This window comes from Corvus brachyrhynchos, unplaced genomic scaffold, assembly GCF_000691975.1.
Source record: "Corvus brachyrhynchos isolate BGI_N302 unplaced genomic scaffold, ASM69197v1 scaffold131, whole genome shotgun sequence".
In the NCBI taxonomy this organism is placed as follows: domain Eukaryota; kingdom Metazoa; phylum Chordata; class Aves; order Passeriformes; family Corvidae; genus Corvus; species Corvus brachyrhynchos.
In genome coordinates, this window is record NW_008236438.1 from 156,079 (window position 1) to 175,473 (window position 19,395).

General features: G+C 40.1%; 1 protein-coding gene across 5 annotated transcripts in view; it reads left to right on the forward strand.

Annotated features, from left to right (window-relative positions):
• The window catches only part of MAST4 (microtubule associated serine/threonine kinase family member 4), a 130,251-nt gene extending 111,303 nt beyond the window's left edge, over positions 1-18,948 (forward strand). For all 5 annotated transcript variants that reach the window (XM_017747066.1, XM_017747067.1, XM_017747070.1 and 2 more), the window contains 10 exons: positions 2,408-2,530; positions 2,770-2,882; positions 3,840-3,967; positions 4,069-4,301; positions 5,648-5,848; positions 7,083-7,312; positions 8,995-9,117; positions 10,826-10,962; positions 11,659-11,840; positions 12,664-18,948. In XM_017747066.1, the coding sequence (XP_017602555.1) occupies positions 2,408-2,530; positions 2,770-2,882; positions 3,840-3,967; positions 4,069-4,301; positions 5,648-5,848; positions 7,083-7,312; positions 8,995-9,117; positions 10,826-10,962; positions 11,659-11,840; positions 12,664-16,541 (5,348 nt within the window). In that variant the 3' untranslated portion in view covers positions 16,542-18,948. The remainder of the gene's footprint in view (positions 1-2,407; positions 2,531-2,769; positions 2,883-3,839; positions 3,968-4,068; positions 4,302-5,647; positions 5,849-7,082; positions 7,313-8,994; positions 9,118-10,825; positions 10,963-11,658; positions 11,841-12,663) is intronic.
• Positions 18,949-19,395: the final 447 nt, after the last annotated feature.

Sequence of the window (19,395 nt, forward strand, 5' to 3'; positions counted from 1 at the left end):
AAACACAGTGTTAATTCAAGACTGTTGCCCTGTCAGAGGCTGGATCAGAAGTGGATTGCAAATTCTGTGTCTGTTGCTCTACAGTTGGTGGAGAACGTGAATTGGGTGGCATGAGGCCGGCTTAACTACTGAATGGTCAGTGCCATAACATGAAGCACCTGTGGTGCTCATTTAAGAACTGACATCTCTAAAGCCTCTGGTCTCTTTAAGAGTTGGCAGTCTGAAGAAGGAAATAAGACAACTGATTCTTTGAAGCAGGGGATTCAGAAACCACAACAAAGTTGTAGGATCTTTATTAGAGTCAGCAAACAGAAATGGAGGCTGCAGTGTGACGGGTCCCACATAGGCACTGAAAAATACCACGGTTTATCCCAGGCTTCACCATGCATTTCAAATGAGACAGTCCTATCTGTTTAATATATATTAGCAAACTGCATAACACTTCATGAAAATCATAATTGCTTATTTGCTCAGGAGACCCGAGTGGCAAAGGCAAGTTGAAAGAAGAGAGATAGGTACTATACTTACTTTGAAGAAGGAAAAAAGCAGTAAAAACCATTTCTTGGGTTTGAAGTGTCTGATACCAATCAAGAATTATACAATTCTGATGTGATATCCCATTACTGTGCTCAGAGAAATATTCACTGCTTAGCTGGTGACTTATGATGAGATGTGATTTTGGTCTCCTTTGGGAAGATTTGGCTTCTTTGAATTTTTCCCTGGTGCAGTATGAAAAACAAAGAACCCAGTCTAGAAATCTTAACACCAACTTAGAAACCAGTCCCGGAGATACCATTTTTTTCTCTCCGTAGCCTTGATACAGAGAAGTATATATGCTGTATCCGTGTGCTGAGTTGGCCTTGGCTGACCACTAGGTACCCATCAAATGCTCTGCACCTCCCTCCTCAGCTGGATGGGAGGCAAAAATATGCCAAAGGCTCTTGGGTTGAGATAAGGACAGGGAGCTGCCATCGTGGCAAAGCATTCTAAACTCAAGGAAGTTAATTTAATTTATTACTAATTAACACTACTGCTTTACTTCCTCCTTCCAAGCAGCATGGGAGGGCGGGAAATGCAGTTTGTCGTCAGTGCATCACATGCTGCCCCTGCTGCTCCTTCCTGCCCACGCTCTTGCCCTGGTCCTGTGTGGGTCCCTTCCATGGGGTGCAGTCTTCAGGAATAAGAGTGCTCCGGCGTGGGTCCCCTGTGGAGTCACAAGTTCTGCCAGCAAACCTTCTCCATCTTGGGCTCCTCTCTGCACAGGGCCACAGGTCCTGTCAGGGGCCTGCTCCAGCACAGGCTTTTCCATGGGATCACAGTCTCCTTCAGGCCTCCACCTGCTCCACTGTGGGGTCCTCCATGGGCTGCAGGTGGATCCCTGCTCCACTGTGGGGTCCTCCATGGGCTGCAGGGGCACAGCTGCCTCACCATGGTCTGCACCATGGGCTGCAGGGGAACCTCAGCTCTGGTGCCTGGAGCTCCTTCTGCACTGACTTTGATGTCTGCAGAGTTGTTCTCACCTGTTCTGACTCCTCTCTTCTGGCTGCTGTTGAGCAGCAGTCTTTCCCCTTCTTAAATACATTATTCCAGATAATGCTGATGGGTTGACAGTGAGTCCATCTTGGAGCCAGCTGGCATTAGCTCTGCTGAATATAGAGGAACTTTCTGGCAGCTTCTCACAGAAGCCACCCCTGTAGCCTCCCCACTGCCAAAACCATGCCACATAAACCCAATACAACCAAGCTGGCAGCAGGTCTTGTTGCTGCCGGTTACTTGTTCAGGTTTTAGAGTTAGATGTATGTTTATTAATGACATCATCGTCCACCTTTCCAGGACAAAATTTCCAGTATTTAATTTTGTTTTTATAGTTGTTTTTTAACTTGAAACTAGTGTAATCATTTAACGCACATTAAACAAGCAGGTAGTAATAAATAAGATAAATGATAGGGTATTTCCTATAGAATTTTGTATTACTGCCATAAAACACTGAAAGGATCTCTTAAGTCAGCAATCAGATTTCTATTGAGGAACTACTAAGAATCATTCTGCATTACTTGATAACTTGTACTTACCTAGTGCACATGTTTGTATTTCATAACTACATATGATGATTCTGACTAATGTGTAGCTAACAAATTATAATTAGTAGATCCAGAAAAATGGAAATCTTACAAGGGGGAGATGATAAAGCAATAAACTGTTAAAAGAAATGGCCACAACAAAACAGGGGCAGGGAGTATCTCTGACAGGTTTAGGATATTCTAATGGGAATGGGTAGTAGGTGTTCATGTGTACAGCGATGACTATGCCTTTCCATGATTATTTACATTATTGGCTCGGGGTTTACTTCATTTAATGTCAGAGGATTTGATACAGTTTGCTCAGTGTTTTTCTCTGGCTCCTCCAGGTGGTGCCTATGAAGTAAAGCAGCATCAGTTCTTCAGGAGCCTTGATTGGAATAGTCTGCTGAGGCAGAAAGCAGAATTTATTCCACAGTTGGAGTCTGAAGATGACACAAGTTATTTTGACAGTAGGTGTTTTACGGTATTAAATAAAAGTGACGAACACCTTGTTTAAATAATCACTGTCTGTGACTCTTGCTGTCTGCTTTTAAAATCTCCTTTATCAGAATTGCTGGCAGCTTGCAGTTTGGTGAATTGACGTTTCAGCAGAAATAATCTTAAGAATAAAACTAGATTTTTATATAATGTTAAAGCTTGGTATCCATTCTTCCTGATAAGTTCAGATCTTTATTTCCCTTGTCTGTAGCTCGTTCTGAGAAATACCACCATATGGAAACTGAGGAAGAAGATGATACCAATGATGAAGATTTTAATTTAGAGATAAGACAGTTTTCCTCATGTTCACACAGATTTTCAAAAGTAAGTAAAAAGTTCTGTAATCTTAGTATGTACTGTTCTACTTCTGCAAATTTTGGAAGTGTTAAATATAGAGCAGATATATAGGGCCTCGTTTTCTCAAGAAACTATGAAGTTAACTGAAATTGAGCAAGAATACAATGAATACCATTAAATCAAAATATGGGAAGATTGTGTAGAAAAGTTACTTCTTGAATCTCTAAGATACTAATGGAAAATTATATAAATATTATGTTGTAGAAGACCCATGATAGCATAACAGAAAGTGTCAGGGAAGTGTTCTGTTAAATGCTAATACATCTTCTTTAAATTGGTTTCCTTAGATATGGTTTTCATGTGGCTCCAGTTGTGTCCTGGGTATCTTGCAGGTGATAGCATAACAAAGATTCTGGTACTACCATGTGCTAGCTATTAATTTAATGACATTAGACTAAAGGAAAAAGCAAGGTAATAGTTAGCATGTGTTCCAGTCATGGAGAAATGCAGATCTGAGGGAGTGATCTGCATGCTCTGAATTGAAGGTAAAACTGCCCAAAAGGTAGTATACTGTGGTAGAGGTGAGAGCTAATTATTGCTGATCAGAGAGCTGTAGTAGGAGCAGAGTGGACGTCCTCAGGAAATACAGTGGAGGATAAATTGGCAGGAAATAATGGAGGAGAACACCCAGAGCTATTGGTTTAGTTTTTACTGTCTTGGTTTACACTGTGAAATGAGGAGAAAACTGATACATTCATAATGAGAACAGGCTGTATTTGTGTACCCCTACATGAGGAACCAAGAAATCATTTTAAGAACACAAACTACTGGAAATTTGAAAAGGTTCAAGAGGTTTGAAGTTTGCAATCTGAAATACTGTATAAGCATTTAGAATTGTAGAACTGTAGATCCTGCATATCATATTTTTATATCAAATATGTCAGTGATGACTCAATTTTTTTGGGGGGGTCTTTTCTATAATAGGTTTTTAGTAGTATAGATCGAGTCACTCAAATTCAAGGTGAAGAAAAGGAAGATGCAGGAGACAAAACAAAAACTGTAACATTGCCTTCTGTGGAATCTTTAAGCTGGAGTTCAGAATATTCTGAAATGTAAGTAGAAGGATGTACTGCAAGTTGTCTACATCCTGCTTGCCAGATAGCAGGCCTCCTCATTTCAGTAACTGCATGAGGTTTGCTTATTTTTCATGCAGACAACAAATACCTACGTCCATCTCGTCTGAGACTGAGAGTAGCCGGCAGCAACGCAGTTCTGGTTTGCTTCCAAAATTGTCCGTGTCAGCTGAAGGAGAGCACGATGATTCCACCAGCTCAGGGGGGCCCCAGGAAGAACAGGAAAAGTCTGCATTTGTGAGCGATGAAATAGTGCAAGATGAGCCTGAAGTAACCACTCCAGCAAGTACAATCAGCAGCTCCACACTATCAGGTAATTTGCAGGGGGTGTCTTGACTGATGATACTACAAACAGTTGCAGACCACCTTCTTTTGGCAGTAGCATTCATAGATTTAGAAGACATGTATTTCAGAACTGGTTTTAAAAACAGCTGTCGCAACAGGGATCTGGTTTGGGATCAGGCTTAAGCTAATAAAATTCCATGAAAATACGGGAAAATTTCAACGTCTTTGGAAACACCGTGATTTGGTGTTGCCCCACTGACTCTAGAGGGTTGCTAGGCAAGTGAATAAAACAGTTTTAGGGACCGAGTGCTGAAGAGCTGGCCAGAGTAACGACCCATGCACCGATACGATTTGAGCATCGTTCTCTGCTTTATTGTTTAACTATACAAGCTTATATCTACTTTTGCAAAGATTCACGCCCAGTCCCTCTAGACGGCCTCTAATCCACAGGGGAGCCGACCAGTGTATAACTTTGCCAAGGACTTTCAGAGCTGCCTGCAGCCAGGTGCTTTTGAGGCTTGCCTGCAGCCAGGGGCCAGTTCAGGGGTTTTTCCTCAGCAACCCTGGGTTGTCCAATCTTTCCAGGGGTATCATATGCCCCTGTTCCACAAGGAATCCCTCTACAAACAGTTGACCAGGATTTTGCAGCATTCTCCTGTGGTAGGTCCCTTAAGCACCTGTGCATCTTTCCTCACTGAGGTTTGTGATGTTTGATCATCATGGATTCTGTTGCTTTCTAACACTCTGTACTATGCATTGTATGTTTTTATATAAGACATCTCTATGATGTACACCTTTCAGAGTTGAGAGGATTTTCTTTGACTTGTGGAAGTCACTTTGGTCATCACAAATCTAGGAGGAAGTGTTGCAAACCGTTCTCTATTTAATTATATTTGCTTTATGCATCATCTACCTGCTGAAGTACTTGTTGCATTTCAGTAGGCTCCAGGGCCTTAGTGTCTTAATCTACACATCTACCAGTCTTCAGCTTATTTCTCTTTTGTGCCTCACTGAGTTTTTTCAATATTTACCCTTCTATTCCCAAACCCTTGATTTCCCATGTAGTCCACATTTTCCTCCCCCTCCGTCCTTTCTGTTTCTGGAGAGAAAAAATTTTCCTCAGGGTCATCCATCTCCTTACCTTGTCTAAAACCTTGACACTGATTGTGCTGTATCCCAAGTCTTGCTTAATATCCCCCAGGCTCCATGTAGTGGTGCTGGCATTAACACAGCAGTTGCAGTGATAACTCAGACCATGTGATCCTCTTCTTACACTTAACCAGTTACACTTAAGAGTAATTTATTTTTTTCTCTGGTCCATTAGCAAAAGGATATTCAGTTTTCCCTCATTGTCTTTATCCCTTCTTTGTACAGTTGGCAGTTTCTCAGAACACTTGGATCAAGTAAATGGAAGAAGTGAGAGTGTGGACAGTACAGATAACTCCTCAAAGCCAGCTGGTGAAGTTGCATCTCACATGGCTCGACAGCGATTGGAAAGCACAGAGAAAAAGAAGATCTCTGGAAAAGTCACAAAGTCCCTTTCTGCAAGTGCTTTGTCCCTCATGATCCCAGGAGGTAAATACTTTCAGTTGAAATGTTAATGATTTATGCAATGTTATGAAGGGCTTATGACTCAAAGGCAAGATTTAGTATAGTCCAGAATAGATTCTGTGTCACTCTCTTTTGTTTCTCTTGCATGACTAGATGGTGCAATCTTGTCAGCAAGTTATAGTGCTCACACTACAGCTGAGGGCCCTTCTATGACAGGCAAAAATGTAACATGGTGGTGACTACTTTGTTTGACCTTGTGCATGCACAGCAGGATGCGACTTCAATCCTTGGTCCATCTGACAGTAGGGTTGCAGATTAAACTAGCTCACAAAAACAGATGTTTGTTAAAGCAGCACATGGCTAGTTCCCTCTCATCCCCCATAAGAAAAGCTGATAAACAGGACAGCAGTGTCACAAAATAGAAATAGCATGTAGGCTCCTACTTGTACTACACTGACTTGTATCAAGTGCTCAAAATTTGGAGCTAGAAATAATGCTGTAAGTAAATGGATGTGTAACAGTAATACTGAGTGTTTTCACATGAAGGATTGGTACTTTGCTTTCTTGGCGTTCAGAACTGAAGTCCAAACTGCTGCAATTGTATTCACATTTGCAGAAGCATGAGCACATAGTGCATTCAAAACAATAAAATAAAATGAAGTTGGAATTGGTATTGTTGCAAGAAACTCTTGTTGTCTTACGTGATGTAGCAGAATGTAGCAATGCAGCCTTGGTACAAACATTGAGTTACTGCCCTAGGTACCAAGTAGATATTGTAATTTAATTGCAGTAGTCTTTATCTGTTTCTATGTATAAATGAAACCAAGAAAACAGCTAGGAATTTATTAAGCACTGCTGGATGTCTTGGGGAGTGATTTTTGGGTGTACTCATAATAACATCTGCTACCCTACTCCCCTACTCTAATTTTCTTTTCATCAGTGTTTGTTACGTAAAGGCTGAGAATCATTCTTGAAAAGTTAGCAATGAGTGTGTTTCCTGTGCACAAGGAAAAGCAGTTTATATCTAACAAATTAAACCTTGCATTAAACAATACAGCTTACACTCCAGGGAAAAGAATTAAGTTCTAATATCTGGTTGTTGAACTTCTTATTCACTAGTATGCACACCAGGGGAGGAGGAGGAGGAGAAGTTGTTTATACAAAGACAATGATATGTTTTAGAACCAAGATATCATCAAGCTAAACAAAATCTGTGTGTGCTCAGAATGTACTCTAATAGGCAGATTTTTTTTTCCAGATGTGTTTGGTGTCTCTCCTTTGGGAAGTCCTATGTCTCCTCATTCCCTATCATCTGACCTGTCATCATCCCGAGATTCATCTCCCAGTCGTGATTCATCAATTGCTGCTGCAAGTCCTCATCAGCCGATTGTAATTCACAGTTCAGGAAAAAAGTACGGCTTCACCATCCGAGCAATCAGGGTTTACGTGGGTGACAGCGATATCTACACTGTGCACCACATTGTTTGGGTAAGATAATACATGTTTTCTTGCTGATACATGGCCAAAGAGTACTGTAATGATGGATTTGCTTTTTTATACCCGTGGTATCTCTCTGTTGACAGTTACTGTGTAAATTACAATGATATGCTAAGCAGTTTCAAGAGCAGTGTTGCCTGTAGGGACGACAACAAGCCATCTTTGGTAGAAGCATTACCTACATGTGATGTTGAACTTCTGCAACTTCACTTTGACTTTTGGCAAGTTTGTCAGTTTTGAAAAATAGTGTCTCGAGTTCAGAGTACTGTGGCTTAGAAAACCAAAGGGTTGGTGCAGACCTTCTTTGATTGGGGCCAGGATCTGCAAATCTAGGAGACTGTAAACAGAAGTTGTTGAAAAATAGGTGGAGTTTATTAAACTGTATCAATTAAGGGATTCGTGAAAGTCAGCAGTATTTTACTAGACACAAGTAAGCTGATCTCAAGCACTGACTTTCTGTTGTGTAGAAATGTGCAGATCGTTTGGAATACCTTTGAAGTTTGTATGGCACAGGAAGAAGATTGACTGTCTTGAATAAATCATGTGTTTTTCATCCTCTCTGCGCTACACAGTGGGAGAGAGGCTAAAGGAAAAGACAGCAGCTTTTGCATTTCTTTGGTTGTCAGCCTCCTTAATTGTAAAATAATTATATACTTACATACATATATATGCATTTATTTCATCATTTATGTTGATAAAACTTACGATTTTATATATTTTATAAATTACACATACATAAATAGTGTGTGTATATAAATTATTTCAACTACCCTAAAAAATTATTACAAATTTATCAAAAGACTTTAAGTTTTGGACAATGCTTTAAATATGTATTGTAGATTCTGAAGTAGTAGTGCTAATGTAGTGTGTTACTCATATTCGTATTGTTTACTGTTTAGACCTATTAATCCATCAAGAACATTGAATCTGGAAAATTGGGTACATTTGGTGGGTAATGGAATAAATTTAAAAAAAAAAGATTTCTTGCCACTGGCGTAACAGCACACCAGTGAAAGGAAGGGAAAAAATGGTACCTTGCAGTAGAACCTTGGGGTTTTTTTCAAAGTATTGTAGGTTTGTTGTTTAGCTCTGTTAGCAATGTAGGCTTCAGTAGTGTCTGCATGACTTAAAAACCTCATTAAAAATATAATAAATTATTTAAATCACCTTCAAAATACTTTTCAGTTCAGTTTGTTTTGGTCCTTTGTCACTTTTGTGCTGCACCAACCCCTCTAACGGGAAGCCTGGTGAATTTGAGCCAAACGGAAGCAATCCTTAAGCATATGGTAGAGTTAATTTTTATTGTGATTAGAGTACTGCATGTGACCATTACATTAATCACATTAGTGTTTCTCATTGTCAGATGCTAAAAATCTTCACTCAGTTCTGAAATTTTGCAGTGGGTCGTGAACCACTCCTTCTTATCATGCATGAAAACTCCCTGTTTTACTAAGCTATCTTACTACCCGTAGCAACCAGCGGTGTTTCAGTGAGCTTTGAAACCATTCCAGGCCCCACCTAAATATAAGGTTTGAGTAAGTAGAGGATGGTGAAAGAGCTGGACATATTTTGCTTCTTTCCTTCCTTTATGTAACTTAGTATCTGTAAGTTTCTTCATTGCCAACTGATTTGGAGTTTATTTTGTGTATATTCTCTTCCTCTGTCTTTTTCAGAATGTGGAAGAAGGAGGTGCAGCTTACCAAGCAGGTTTAAAAGCTGGAGACCTGATTACTCATATCAATGGAGAGCCAGTGCATGGTCTTGTTCATACAGAAGTAATTGAATTGTTGTTAAAGGTAACTCTTGGACAGTTGGGATACAAAAGTGATTGCTGTTTTCACCAATGATGGTGGGGTTATGTTTGTTTCTTGAGATTAGTTACTAGATTTTATTGTTGTTAGAAGTACAAACTCTAAGCTGCTATTGCCACAGATACGGAGAAGGGCCAGTGACTTTCATCTATCCTGCTATGATTTTAGTTTCTCTGCCATAAACTGGTACTGATGCAGAGATAGCTGAAGTAGATTCGAGGCAGTGACACAAAGAGATGTCTCTGTGTCTCAAGAAAATTGACATTTTCCAGCACCTTCTCTAATGCCTACATCTTCAGATAATTCTGGCTTTTGACGATGATGATACTTCTCATTTTTCTTCATTAAAAGTGAAATCAGTGAGGAAAAGTAAAAAAGAATGTGAAATATTTCTTTGCCTACTGTACAGGAGCTTGCCTTTCATATTAGAGCCCAAAAGGTTTTTGTCTCATGTATAGCCAGGCATGTCTGACAGAACTTCTTTGATTAATGAAATTCTCATCCTGCAGCTGGACTTTTGTGAATAATCTGTTACATATTTTGCTTGTGGAGTTTTCTGAAGTCTGTCCTATTAGGAAATTAATGTTTTTCCTTGAAAACAAACAAAAAACCCCCAACTTTTGTTTTCTCTGTCGCTCATCATATGTCATTTTTCATGTAATCTTTTTAATGTAGCTAATTTAGGTCAGAATTACTTTAGACAGCAGTATATTTACTTCCTGTATTATTAACAATTTATGGTGTTACGTGCAGAGCTCTGCTTGTCAGAGTGAGTAGTCAGTTATAAAAGAAGTCAAAAAAGAGCACTGGCAAGCAGTGAGGTAATTGGGAAATATAAAAAGCATTTCTTTCTTAAGCATATAAAAGCTTAAGAAAGACACAAAATATACTTTTTCTTAAGTCTTTATTTTCTTTCTCTGAAATCAGGAGGAACTTCCAAGTTCTCCAAGTTTTCAAGAAACACGTAAGAGAAAATTTTGTGACTTAAGGCAGTCAGCTGTGCACTCCTTTTCTAGGTCAGAAAAAGACAAACATGACAACCCTGCTCACTACTTACAAGAGTAAACTCAAAACAAGATATTATTGTTTATCCAATAGCTTAATTTGTTGGGCTGTATCATAAATTAATTTGGGCTATTGCAGCTTCTTTGAAAGGAAGTTCACTGTAGTGGTATACAGTGCTGAGCAGGAGGGACAGATTTTTAAAACATAAAATCATACTTGTTAACCCTTTTGAACAAGTTAAAAAGATGTTTTGGGATTGACAACAAAGATTCCATTTTTCTCCTCTGTTTCATCATTGTAACAGTTGATGTCCTGAGATGTGGATGGACCACTGTGCAGTTACAGCTGTTCTTTATGGGAAAATCAGGTGTTTCTGTAGATGCTTTTATCCTGAAATTTGCTGTTAATTCTTGGTGTCCTCCTGCCTAGCTACAATTACTGGAATTACTCCTTGTCCTGGAGCTTGAATGGAGGAAGTTAGGAAATAAGGCAGAGTTTGAGAACTTCCCAATCCTTATTTACTTACCATGCCTGGGAATGTCTGCATAGGGTTCCCTGCAGAAACACCTCTTATTTTGGAGTTCTTTCTCATTGTGTTTGCTTTAATGGTGTAGATTCAGTTTAAGGCAAAGTCGTCTTGTGTTACTTGCATTACGCACACTTAATGCATCTTCCTTCATTTTGGCAGAGTGGCAACAAAGTCTCAGTAATGACAACTCCTTTTGAAAACACTTCCATCAAGACAGGACCTGCCAGGCGAAACAGCTACAGGAGCCGAATGGTTAGGCGCAGTAAGAAGACCAAGAAGAAAGAGAGTTTAGAGAGGTAAATAATCCTTTGCTTTCATAGTCAAGGCATTTCCTTGTTTGTGTGTGTGTGTGTGTGTATACATAGCAATAAATTTAAAATAGGAAGTTAATACAGTTTTCTCCCATCTTCTGTATTTCTGCCTTCTTTTCTGGGATTCTGTGGCCTTCCAGACCTTGTTTTGCCTAAACTAAATCTGCTAAAATAACCTCTAAAAATAGTGAATAACTGAGGTTGCACCTTAATTTGGCTTAACTATATCTTTTTGCACTTGTTAATTAAACTTCTGACTGCTTATGCTTATGAGCACTTCTAATTTGATAAGTTCATGTAAATATGATATGATAAGTTATGATAAATATGATATGATTTGATAAGTTCATTTGTAAATATGTTGCTAGTACTTTATAGATACTTCTTCAGTTTTGATGGGTTGCTAAATTAAGAAAATAAAGATTTATACTCATAAGGAGGTAATTGTTCTTCTGAAATACAGTGAGTAATTTTAGTGTGAATAAAATTAGCTACAGTGTCTATCACACCTGCTAACAAATCAGAATGTTTTCTAAACTTCGTGATGTGCAGTGTAGTTTGCTTTCATGAAAAGATTGATTTACTATTCTCATAATATCAACTTGCAAGAGTTTTGCCTGTGGTAGTAGTATCTTCTGTGCATTTTAACTTATGATTAATGCTGTGCTTTTCTCACACAAGGAGAAGATCTCTCTTTAAAAAGCTGGCAAAGCAACCCTCTCCTCTTCTTCATACAAGCAGAAGTTTTTCGTGCCTGAACCGATCACTTTCTTCAGGGGAGAGCTTGCCTGGGTCTCCAACCCACAGCTTATCTCCTAGATCTCCTACCCCAAGCTACCGTTCCACTCCTGATTTTCCATCAGGTGAGTGTGAAGCAGTGAAGGGCAGAGGAAAAGGACTTGAAGGGTACTCTACTTTTTGTGAGCCCGCACAGATCTGATAACACTCTGCTAAGAACAGTCAGCTCTGACAAGCGTAATCACAGAACAGCTGTTTTCTGTCTGGAATAGGGAAACAGATTCCTGATGCAAAACAAAAAGTGTTTTTATGATACAGAAGCACCTAAAAAGCAGTTGTCTGTAAAGTTTGTCCGAGTGTTTAAATCTCAGTCCAGTGGCTGTAAGTTGAGTAATAAACAGTCCCAATTTGCAGCAAAAGAGAGAATTTTGCCTAGAAGAGGCCACATGATAAAAGAGTGAAACTGAGGTAAAAGTTGCTGCATAATGGAACTATCATGGCACTTATGAATGCAGGTTTACTGCTGAAAAGATTAGCCGAGTACTGAAATACGCATCTTTCTGACTTCTAAAACCCTGCTCCTTTTTCCTCTTTTACTTCTGTCACAATTGTAGTGGGTACTAGACTTGACTGCTGTTGTACAATCCTGTGGCAAAGGTAAATTATCTGGAAAGCCTTGATCGTTGCTTTGAAGTGTCAGAAAGCATTAGTTATTCTATTTAAGTAGGAGCAAGAGAGAACTTAAATGGGAGAAACAGCAAATGTAATTGGAATGGTGCAGGTTTTGCAGCCTGTAACCTTTTGCACTTAAAACGTTCCATATTTTGAAACATTGTGGTGGGAGACAGCATAGGGCTTTTGTTCTGTTTCTCACTGAACATTTAGACAAATTGAAAAAGTCTTGCTAATCTCACGTTTGTTTGCTTGGGGTTTTTGTTCTTTTCGTAGGTACTAACTCTTCCCAAAGTAGCTCCCCTAGTTCAAGTGCTCCCAATTCTCCAGCTGGTTCAGGACACATAAGACCCAGCACTCTTCATGGCTTGGGTCCAAAGCTTGGTGGGCAAAGATACAGATCAGGAAGACGCAAATCCGCTGGCAGCATTCCCCTCTCTCCTCTAGCACGGACACCTTCTCCGACACCCCAGCCAACATCTCCTCAGCGGTCTCCATCACCATTGCTGGGACATTCAATTGGAAATACAAAAATAGCTCAGTCTTTTCCTAGCAAAATGCACTCACCTCCAACTATTGTAAGGCATATTGTCAGGCCAAAGAGTGCTGAGCCACCAAGATCTCCACTGTTAAAGAGAGTCCAGTCTGAAGAGAAACTTGCACCCTCTTATGGCAGTGATAAAAAACACCTATGTTCACGAAAACACAGTCTGGAAGTGACCCAGGAAGAAGTGAATAGAGAACTGTCTCAAAGAGAAGTAACTCTTCAGAGCTTGGAGGAGAATGTATGTGATGTGCCATCGCTCACACGAGTCAGGCCTGCAGAGCAGGGCTGCTTGAAAAGACCCATCTCCCGAAAATTAGGTAGACAAGAATCCATTGATGAGCTAGACAGAGAGAAGCTGAAGGTCAAGGTAGTTATGAAAAAGCAAGATTTTGCTGAAAAAGCGAATGCTGCTATACATGAACCTAGCAGTGAAACAGAAAATCCCAATACCTTAAGATTGGAAGAAAGAGACAAAAAAGCATTCCAGAAGGTTTTAGAAAGATCAAACCAGTTTGAAACGAAAATTGTTACTGTGGAGACCCAGTCAGCTGGTGGCATACTCAAAGACACCCTTCAAAAAAATGCAAACTTGAGATCAAATGATGGTGTTGCTTTAGATGTACAGATGTTGTGTCATGGCCCTCCCCCTAATGAACTCAGTCATATTTCTTATGATTTCAAAAGAGTTTCCCCTTCATGTACCCTGCAAGATGTGCTACCTCAGTCCTCTGACAGGATGCTAAATGGAAAGGGAGAAAACACAGATAAAATTGTACCAACAAAAGAATTTGTCAAATTTGAAAGATTAGATGGTAAACTTGCAAATATTGATTATCTCAGAAAGAAAATGTCTATTGACGAAAAAGATGACAGTGTCTGTCCAGTCCTAAAACCTAAGATGATGTCTAATGTTCACGAATGCCTTCAACTTAGTGCAGGCAGACCCGTAAACATACAGCAGGACTCCACTGCAGCTGCAGATAGTAGAGCATTTCTTGGCAATGCACATGCTGCTCAGATTAACTCAGTTTCTTTTGTTCCTCTCAAGACCCTGAGTGGCCGAACAGACATGAGTGTGGAAAAATCAGCCCTTATTTCCACTGAGTCTCCTGTCAGAAAAAGTCCATCAGAATATAAACTTGATGGGAGGTCTGTTTCCTGTCTGAAGCCTATAGAAGGCACACTAGACATTGCGTTACTTTCTGGGCCACAGGCTTCGAAGACTGAACTGCCTTTGTGTGTGCTGCCAGAAGCACAGAGCACCAGCAGTGATGGGGGATCTCCTAAACCCCCAGTGCCACAAGGGAGTGGTGGGAAGGTAGAAATGGTCTCTCAGAAAGAGCAGTTATTAAGCTACCCAAAATCTGGCAAAGTCAACATAGCAGACCCTCAGGTTCTACAAGTAGGCAAGAGTTCTCCAAATCCGCCACTCATCTCTGTGGCTGCAGAAGCAGTGACAGAGAGAAAGGGTTCTAGTCCAGCTACTAAAGGCAGTATTTCTGTTATTGAAGCTGTTCAGAAGAAAGATACTTCCCCTTCAAAACAAAAGGACAATTCAGTGGAGGCAAAGTCTTGTGTTACTCAAAGTCAGAGTGTTAAAACTACTCAAACATATTCCAAGCCTTCCGCTGGCCAAAGCACTCCTGAAAAAGTTGTAGGAAAAGAGAAACAAATACAAAAAGAGTTGCCTGTCAAACAGCCAGTAGCCCAGAAAGGTTGTGAGCCTATCCCTGCAAAGGTGGAAGTGATCCGGGAGTCATCTCTGAAGGTGTCTGTCTCAGACGTCCTGATAACAGCCTGCTCCAAGAGCAGTGAAAAAAATTGTGCTGATTTTGCCATTCCACCTCAGATGCAAGGAAAAATGCTGTCAGCTGGCCCCAAGGCACAATCTAAAGATGGTAGGGAATCACTGAAACAGCTAGGCAAAGATGACAGCGGTGTTTCTAAAAGTTTTGTGGAAAGGGACATAACCAAGCAGAAAGCTGAGTCTAAGAAAGTTGTCACAGAGGCAAAGAGTGAAGCTTTTCCATCCAAATGGCCCGTGCAACCCCCAAGAGACTGTGATCATAAAACTGAGAAGTCTGCACCGGTTTCCTCTGTGCAGAAGGACAGTGCTAAAGATACGGGAAAGAAAGATCAGAAATCACTAACTGATACAAAACTTCAAACTACTGAGAGAGAGCAGGCCAGCCAAGTTCCTCGGCAGCAGCTTAGTGCTTCAGACTCCCCTGCTGTGAAAGACACAGTAAGCAGACACAGCACTGCAGAAGTTCATGTGGGGGTTCAAGAACATGTGAAGCCTGCTGCCACCTGTGTGGAAAGCATCAGTAATAGACCCAGGCCAGCCTCTGATACAAGTTCTTCCAAGGCTAAGTCCGTGGATAAACAGACATTGTCACAAAAACCATGTACTCCAACCATAAAAGAAAAAGAAACTGTTACTCATTTGTCTACCAGCTCCCGAAAGGACGGAAAGCATGCCAGTAAAAGTGTCCTAGATTACTTTTCTCCTGTTCCAGGCTCTTCAAGAAGAACAAACAATGAACATGTGCAGGCTGAAAGGCCTGTGAATTTGGATCATGGCTCAGTCACCACCCTCCAAATGAGCAGCACAGCCCCTGACACTAAACCCAAATCCTCTGCTGTGGGCCCACTACCAGCAGGCCCACAGAGTTCTAAGCAAATGCAGAGGCAAGATGCAGTGGGCTTGGGGGAATCTACTGATCAAAAGCAACTTCGCTTCAGTGAAAAACAAACCACTGCTCCAAAGTTTTCCACTGTGAAAGACTGTCTCTTGCTTAACAAAGAGGCAGACAGAAGTCCTAGTAATGAGATGATCTCTGCAGACAAAAGACCTGAAGGAAAAATATGCACTGACGCACTTTATGTTCAGCTTGACAGTGGGAAAGTGGAGCCTACCCTTTGTCTCACAAACTGTGATGTCAGAGGGAAGGGAGCAGAAAAACCGACCGCAAGTAGCAAAACATGTCAAGATATAAAAGGGAAAGGACAAGTTAATCAGAAACAGCCAGAGGATGCAAACAAGCAGACTGCAATAAAACATCTGCCAACTGCCAGTGGGCAAAGTTCTTGTCGTGTGGCTGCAACACCAGGAAAGCCACTGACTTGTTCATCCACTTTCTCTGAATGTAGACAGGAGGTATCTGTTTTATCTTCAGCCAAAAGTGATGCATCTTCAGCAAAGGTTAAACCAGGCTCATCAGAGCTTCCTGCAACTTGCAAGGAACTAAATAAGAGAAGCACCTCTTCCACAGGGAGCAGTAAGGCAGAAATGACTAAGAGTGTTTCCCTGATGGCCTTGCACAGTGCCACTATTGTAGCAGAAGCCCACCACCCTGCTTCAAACCTTGGGGGGAAGCCTGGAAATCAAGAAAAGCCTCTTTTCGTTAACACTGTGGATGTAAAGGGAAAAGACGCTGTTCTGACTCAGCAGTCTGCTTCAAGAAAACAGAATGTAGGTAAAGATGTATCTAGGTCAGCAGCCACACCTGACCGCCCTAACGCACTTTCAGATGACAAAGACTCAGCTCGGCAGCGTCGAGGAAAGGAAGTTTCACGGAGCAGTGCTCACAAAAAAATGTGTTAACTCTAAGACCTGGCAAGTGTGAATTCAACACTAGCTGAAACAATTTCAAAATGTTGTACTGCCTTTAAACCAGCACTGTGTCGTGTCTTTGTGCGGCAAAGCTTTCATGTCACTGAAGAAACAATACAAGGGGATATGTAAAGAGAGGACTTTTTTTCAAAATGCCTTTCCAATTGTAACCGGTAAAACTGTTACCATATAGTATTTGTACAAAAATACCTTTACAGCCAAGAGCTGTTGAAAATATTTCTTCTGTAAATACTTAGCAATGTGTTTGGGGTTTGAATGTAGCATATATACTTTGCTGCTGGTTGCGTTGTTTACTATTTTCCTTTTTAAGATAGTTGCTTTGCCACGTATTTGCCATACTCGAATATGAAACCAAATTATTAAAATTCAGACCTGGCATGGACATGCACAAGCACTGGTCTGACTGGAAAAAAAAAAACAGGCCACATTTTTACTTACTAAAAATCCTAGGTAGAGGCTAAAAAATACTAGTACAGAATAATATGATGACCTATTGTGAGTTTTTACATGTATTTTTAATAATCTGATTTTGATAGTACTGTACTTGGCTGACTGCTTCACCAGATCTAACACAAGACATAACTGCATCTCCCTACTGCGCGAAGTCTGATTAGAATAGATGTCCTTAAGGCTATGGGAAAACCACTTAATTATCAGGGCATACCAGCAAGAGCCGTGTTCTCTGGTGAAATGATGGTTCTTGTCCTGTCTCTTGGGAGTGTATTCTGTGACTTTAACCTCAGACAAGGCTGAAATTCTGAAGCACATGCCATGTGCTTAGTTTTTGCTGCAATCCTCTGGAGTTCCTTGAGCTTTTTTAAATTCGGGCCCTTACAGCGTGAGGCACAAGTATAAGCACATGACTTGTAGTACTAGTATGTTCATCCCTCTTCTTAATACATTTAGAGAATACATATTACGGCATATCGGTCTATTTAACTAGTGTCATACAGCTGGTAGCTCTTTTCTACTTTATGACAAATAAGGTAAAAAGGAAAAAAACACTTCAGTATCGTATCTTCAAAAAAGTTTAGGCTATCTGACTCATTTTAATACCTAGCTGGGGCCTTATGTTGTAGACTTAACTTGCTGTTTTTAGCAGGTAATCCTGGGTTTCATATTCATTTTGAAATGCATTGAGTAGCTCCATACATTTCATAACATAATCTTTTTATTTGTATGCAAAAAAAAGTTCAATACTGTAATTACAAAAGAAGCATTTTTTAACAAAGGAACTTGTTGGAGCTATTTGGTGCTAGAATGTTACTGTCTTTTTACTTTTGCTAAGCCTTATTTAAATTTTATATACTGTGGAACATGTAGACTTTGATCATTTTTGTGTGGTGTATTTAGCTTGTTTTGAGGGATGAAAGGTAAAATTTGAAACATGTACAGAAGCACTACGAAATACCCTTGCAGGCGCATGGGTTTTAATAATTGGGGATCAATAGAATGGTCGTTCTGCTTATTTCTGTTTTCTGTAACCACAGTAGAGCTAGGCCCCTACCTTTTTCACCAATGCTTATGGTTTGTTTTTCTGTCTCAAAAGCTAGAAAATTTTTCATAAAAGCACAGTGTAATCTTGACTTGGAGACTTGTGTGACAACAGACAGTGTGCAGAATTAATTTCCCTCTGCTGAAAACTTTATTACACTGATTGAGTTGAATTACAGCAAACCTGTAAGGAAAAGCCAATATCACAAACAACTCCTGATTTTTCATGTGGCACTAGTACATTCATACTGCCTTTGATGCATTCAGAAAGGAGCTAGTAAGCAGTGGATAATAATTTTTGAGAAGTTTTAAAAATAAAATGGTCTCGACATTTACAGTTCATCTGTGCTTTGGCAGTTAATACAAATGAATGCTAATGCACTTCAAAATAACATTTCTGTCTGGGAGATACTTCCTAGTTTACAGTCTCTGCATTTTTTCGACTATCCTCTGTTTCCTTTAAAACACATCTAGCTTTTGTTTACAGTATACCTTTATGAATATTTTGTATTATCCCTTCTGACAAATAAGTTCTTTGCATTTTGGAAGTGTAACAGTGCATAAGCTTGTGTTTATGTAGTACCTGTTTGTTGGTGTTTACCTTATCAGTGAGCTGTTAGAGATCCTCCTGCCTGTGTTCTTCTTGGTCAGTCTTAATGTGATTGTAGATCTGATGTGTTCTTTTGTAGACTTCCTGCAGTAGATTTCTCAGCTTACAAAAAAAAATTTAAAAAAAAATTGTTAGGGTCTGTGCAATAAAGTGTTTGCAGTCTTATTTTCTCTGAGAAACTCCTTATGGATGTCATAATTGTTATATATTGAACATGATTATTTATACTTATGCAGTTGCATAACATTGAAATAAAAATTAGCATGAAACTGTTGTGTTAGCATTTTTTCTTGGACTGCTTTCAGTGCTGTAATGTAAGGCACATCTCTGCTGTACTCAGAGGTTGGCAGTTTTGGGGTTTTTTGGGGCTAGCTCAGTGCACCCCTTAAGGCATGTGCTGGTGGAGGGTTTTGCATGAGGAAATGCTATTTGGTCTGGGGACAGAGAAGGTGTGCATGGCTGAGCATCTCATCTCAGGCTATGCCTGGAACCTCTGCTCTGTATTGGATAGATGGGTGTGGTGTGGTGGTGGATGACACAGCCTGACTGCTGCTTCTATGGGCAATAGCCTGTAATGTGACATTTAAATACTTTCTACAAAACATGTATCATCATGCATTACTACAGGAGCAGGATATATTGAAGTACACACCTCTTTACTGTTCCCCTGCTTGTAACTGCAGAGCTGCCCAGCAGGTGGGAATTCGTGTTCACCTTTTA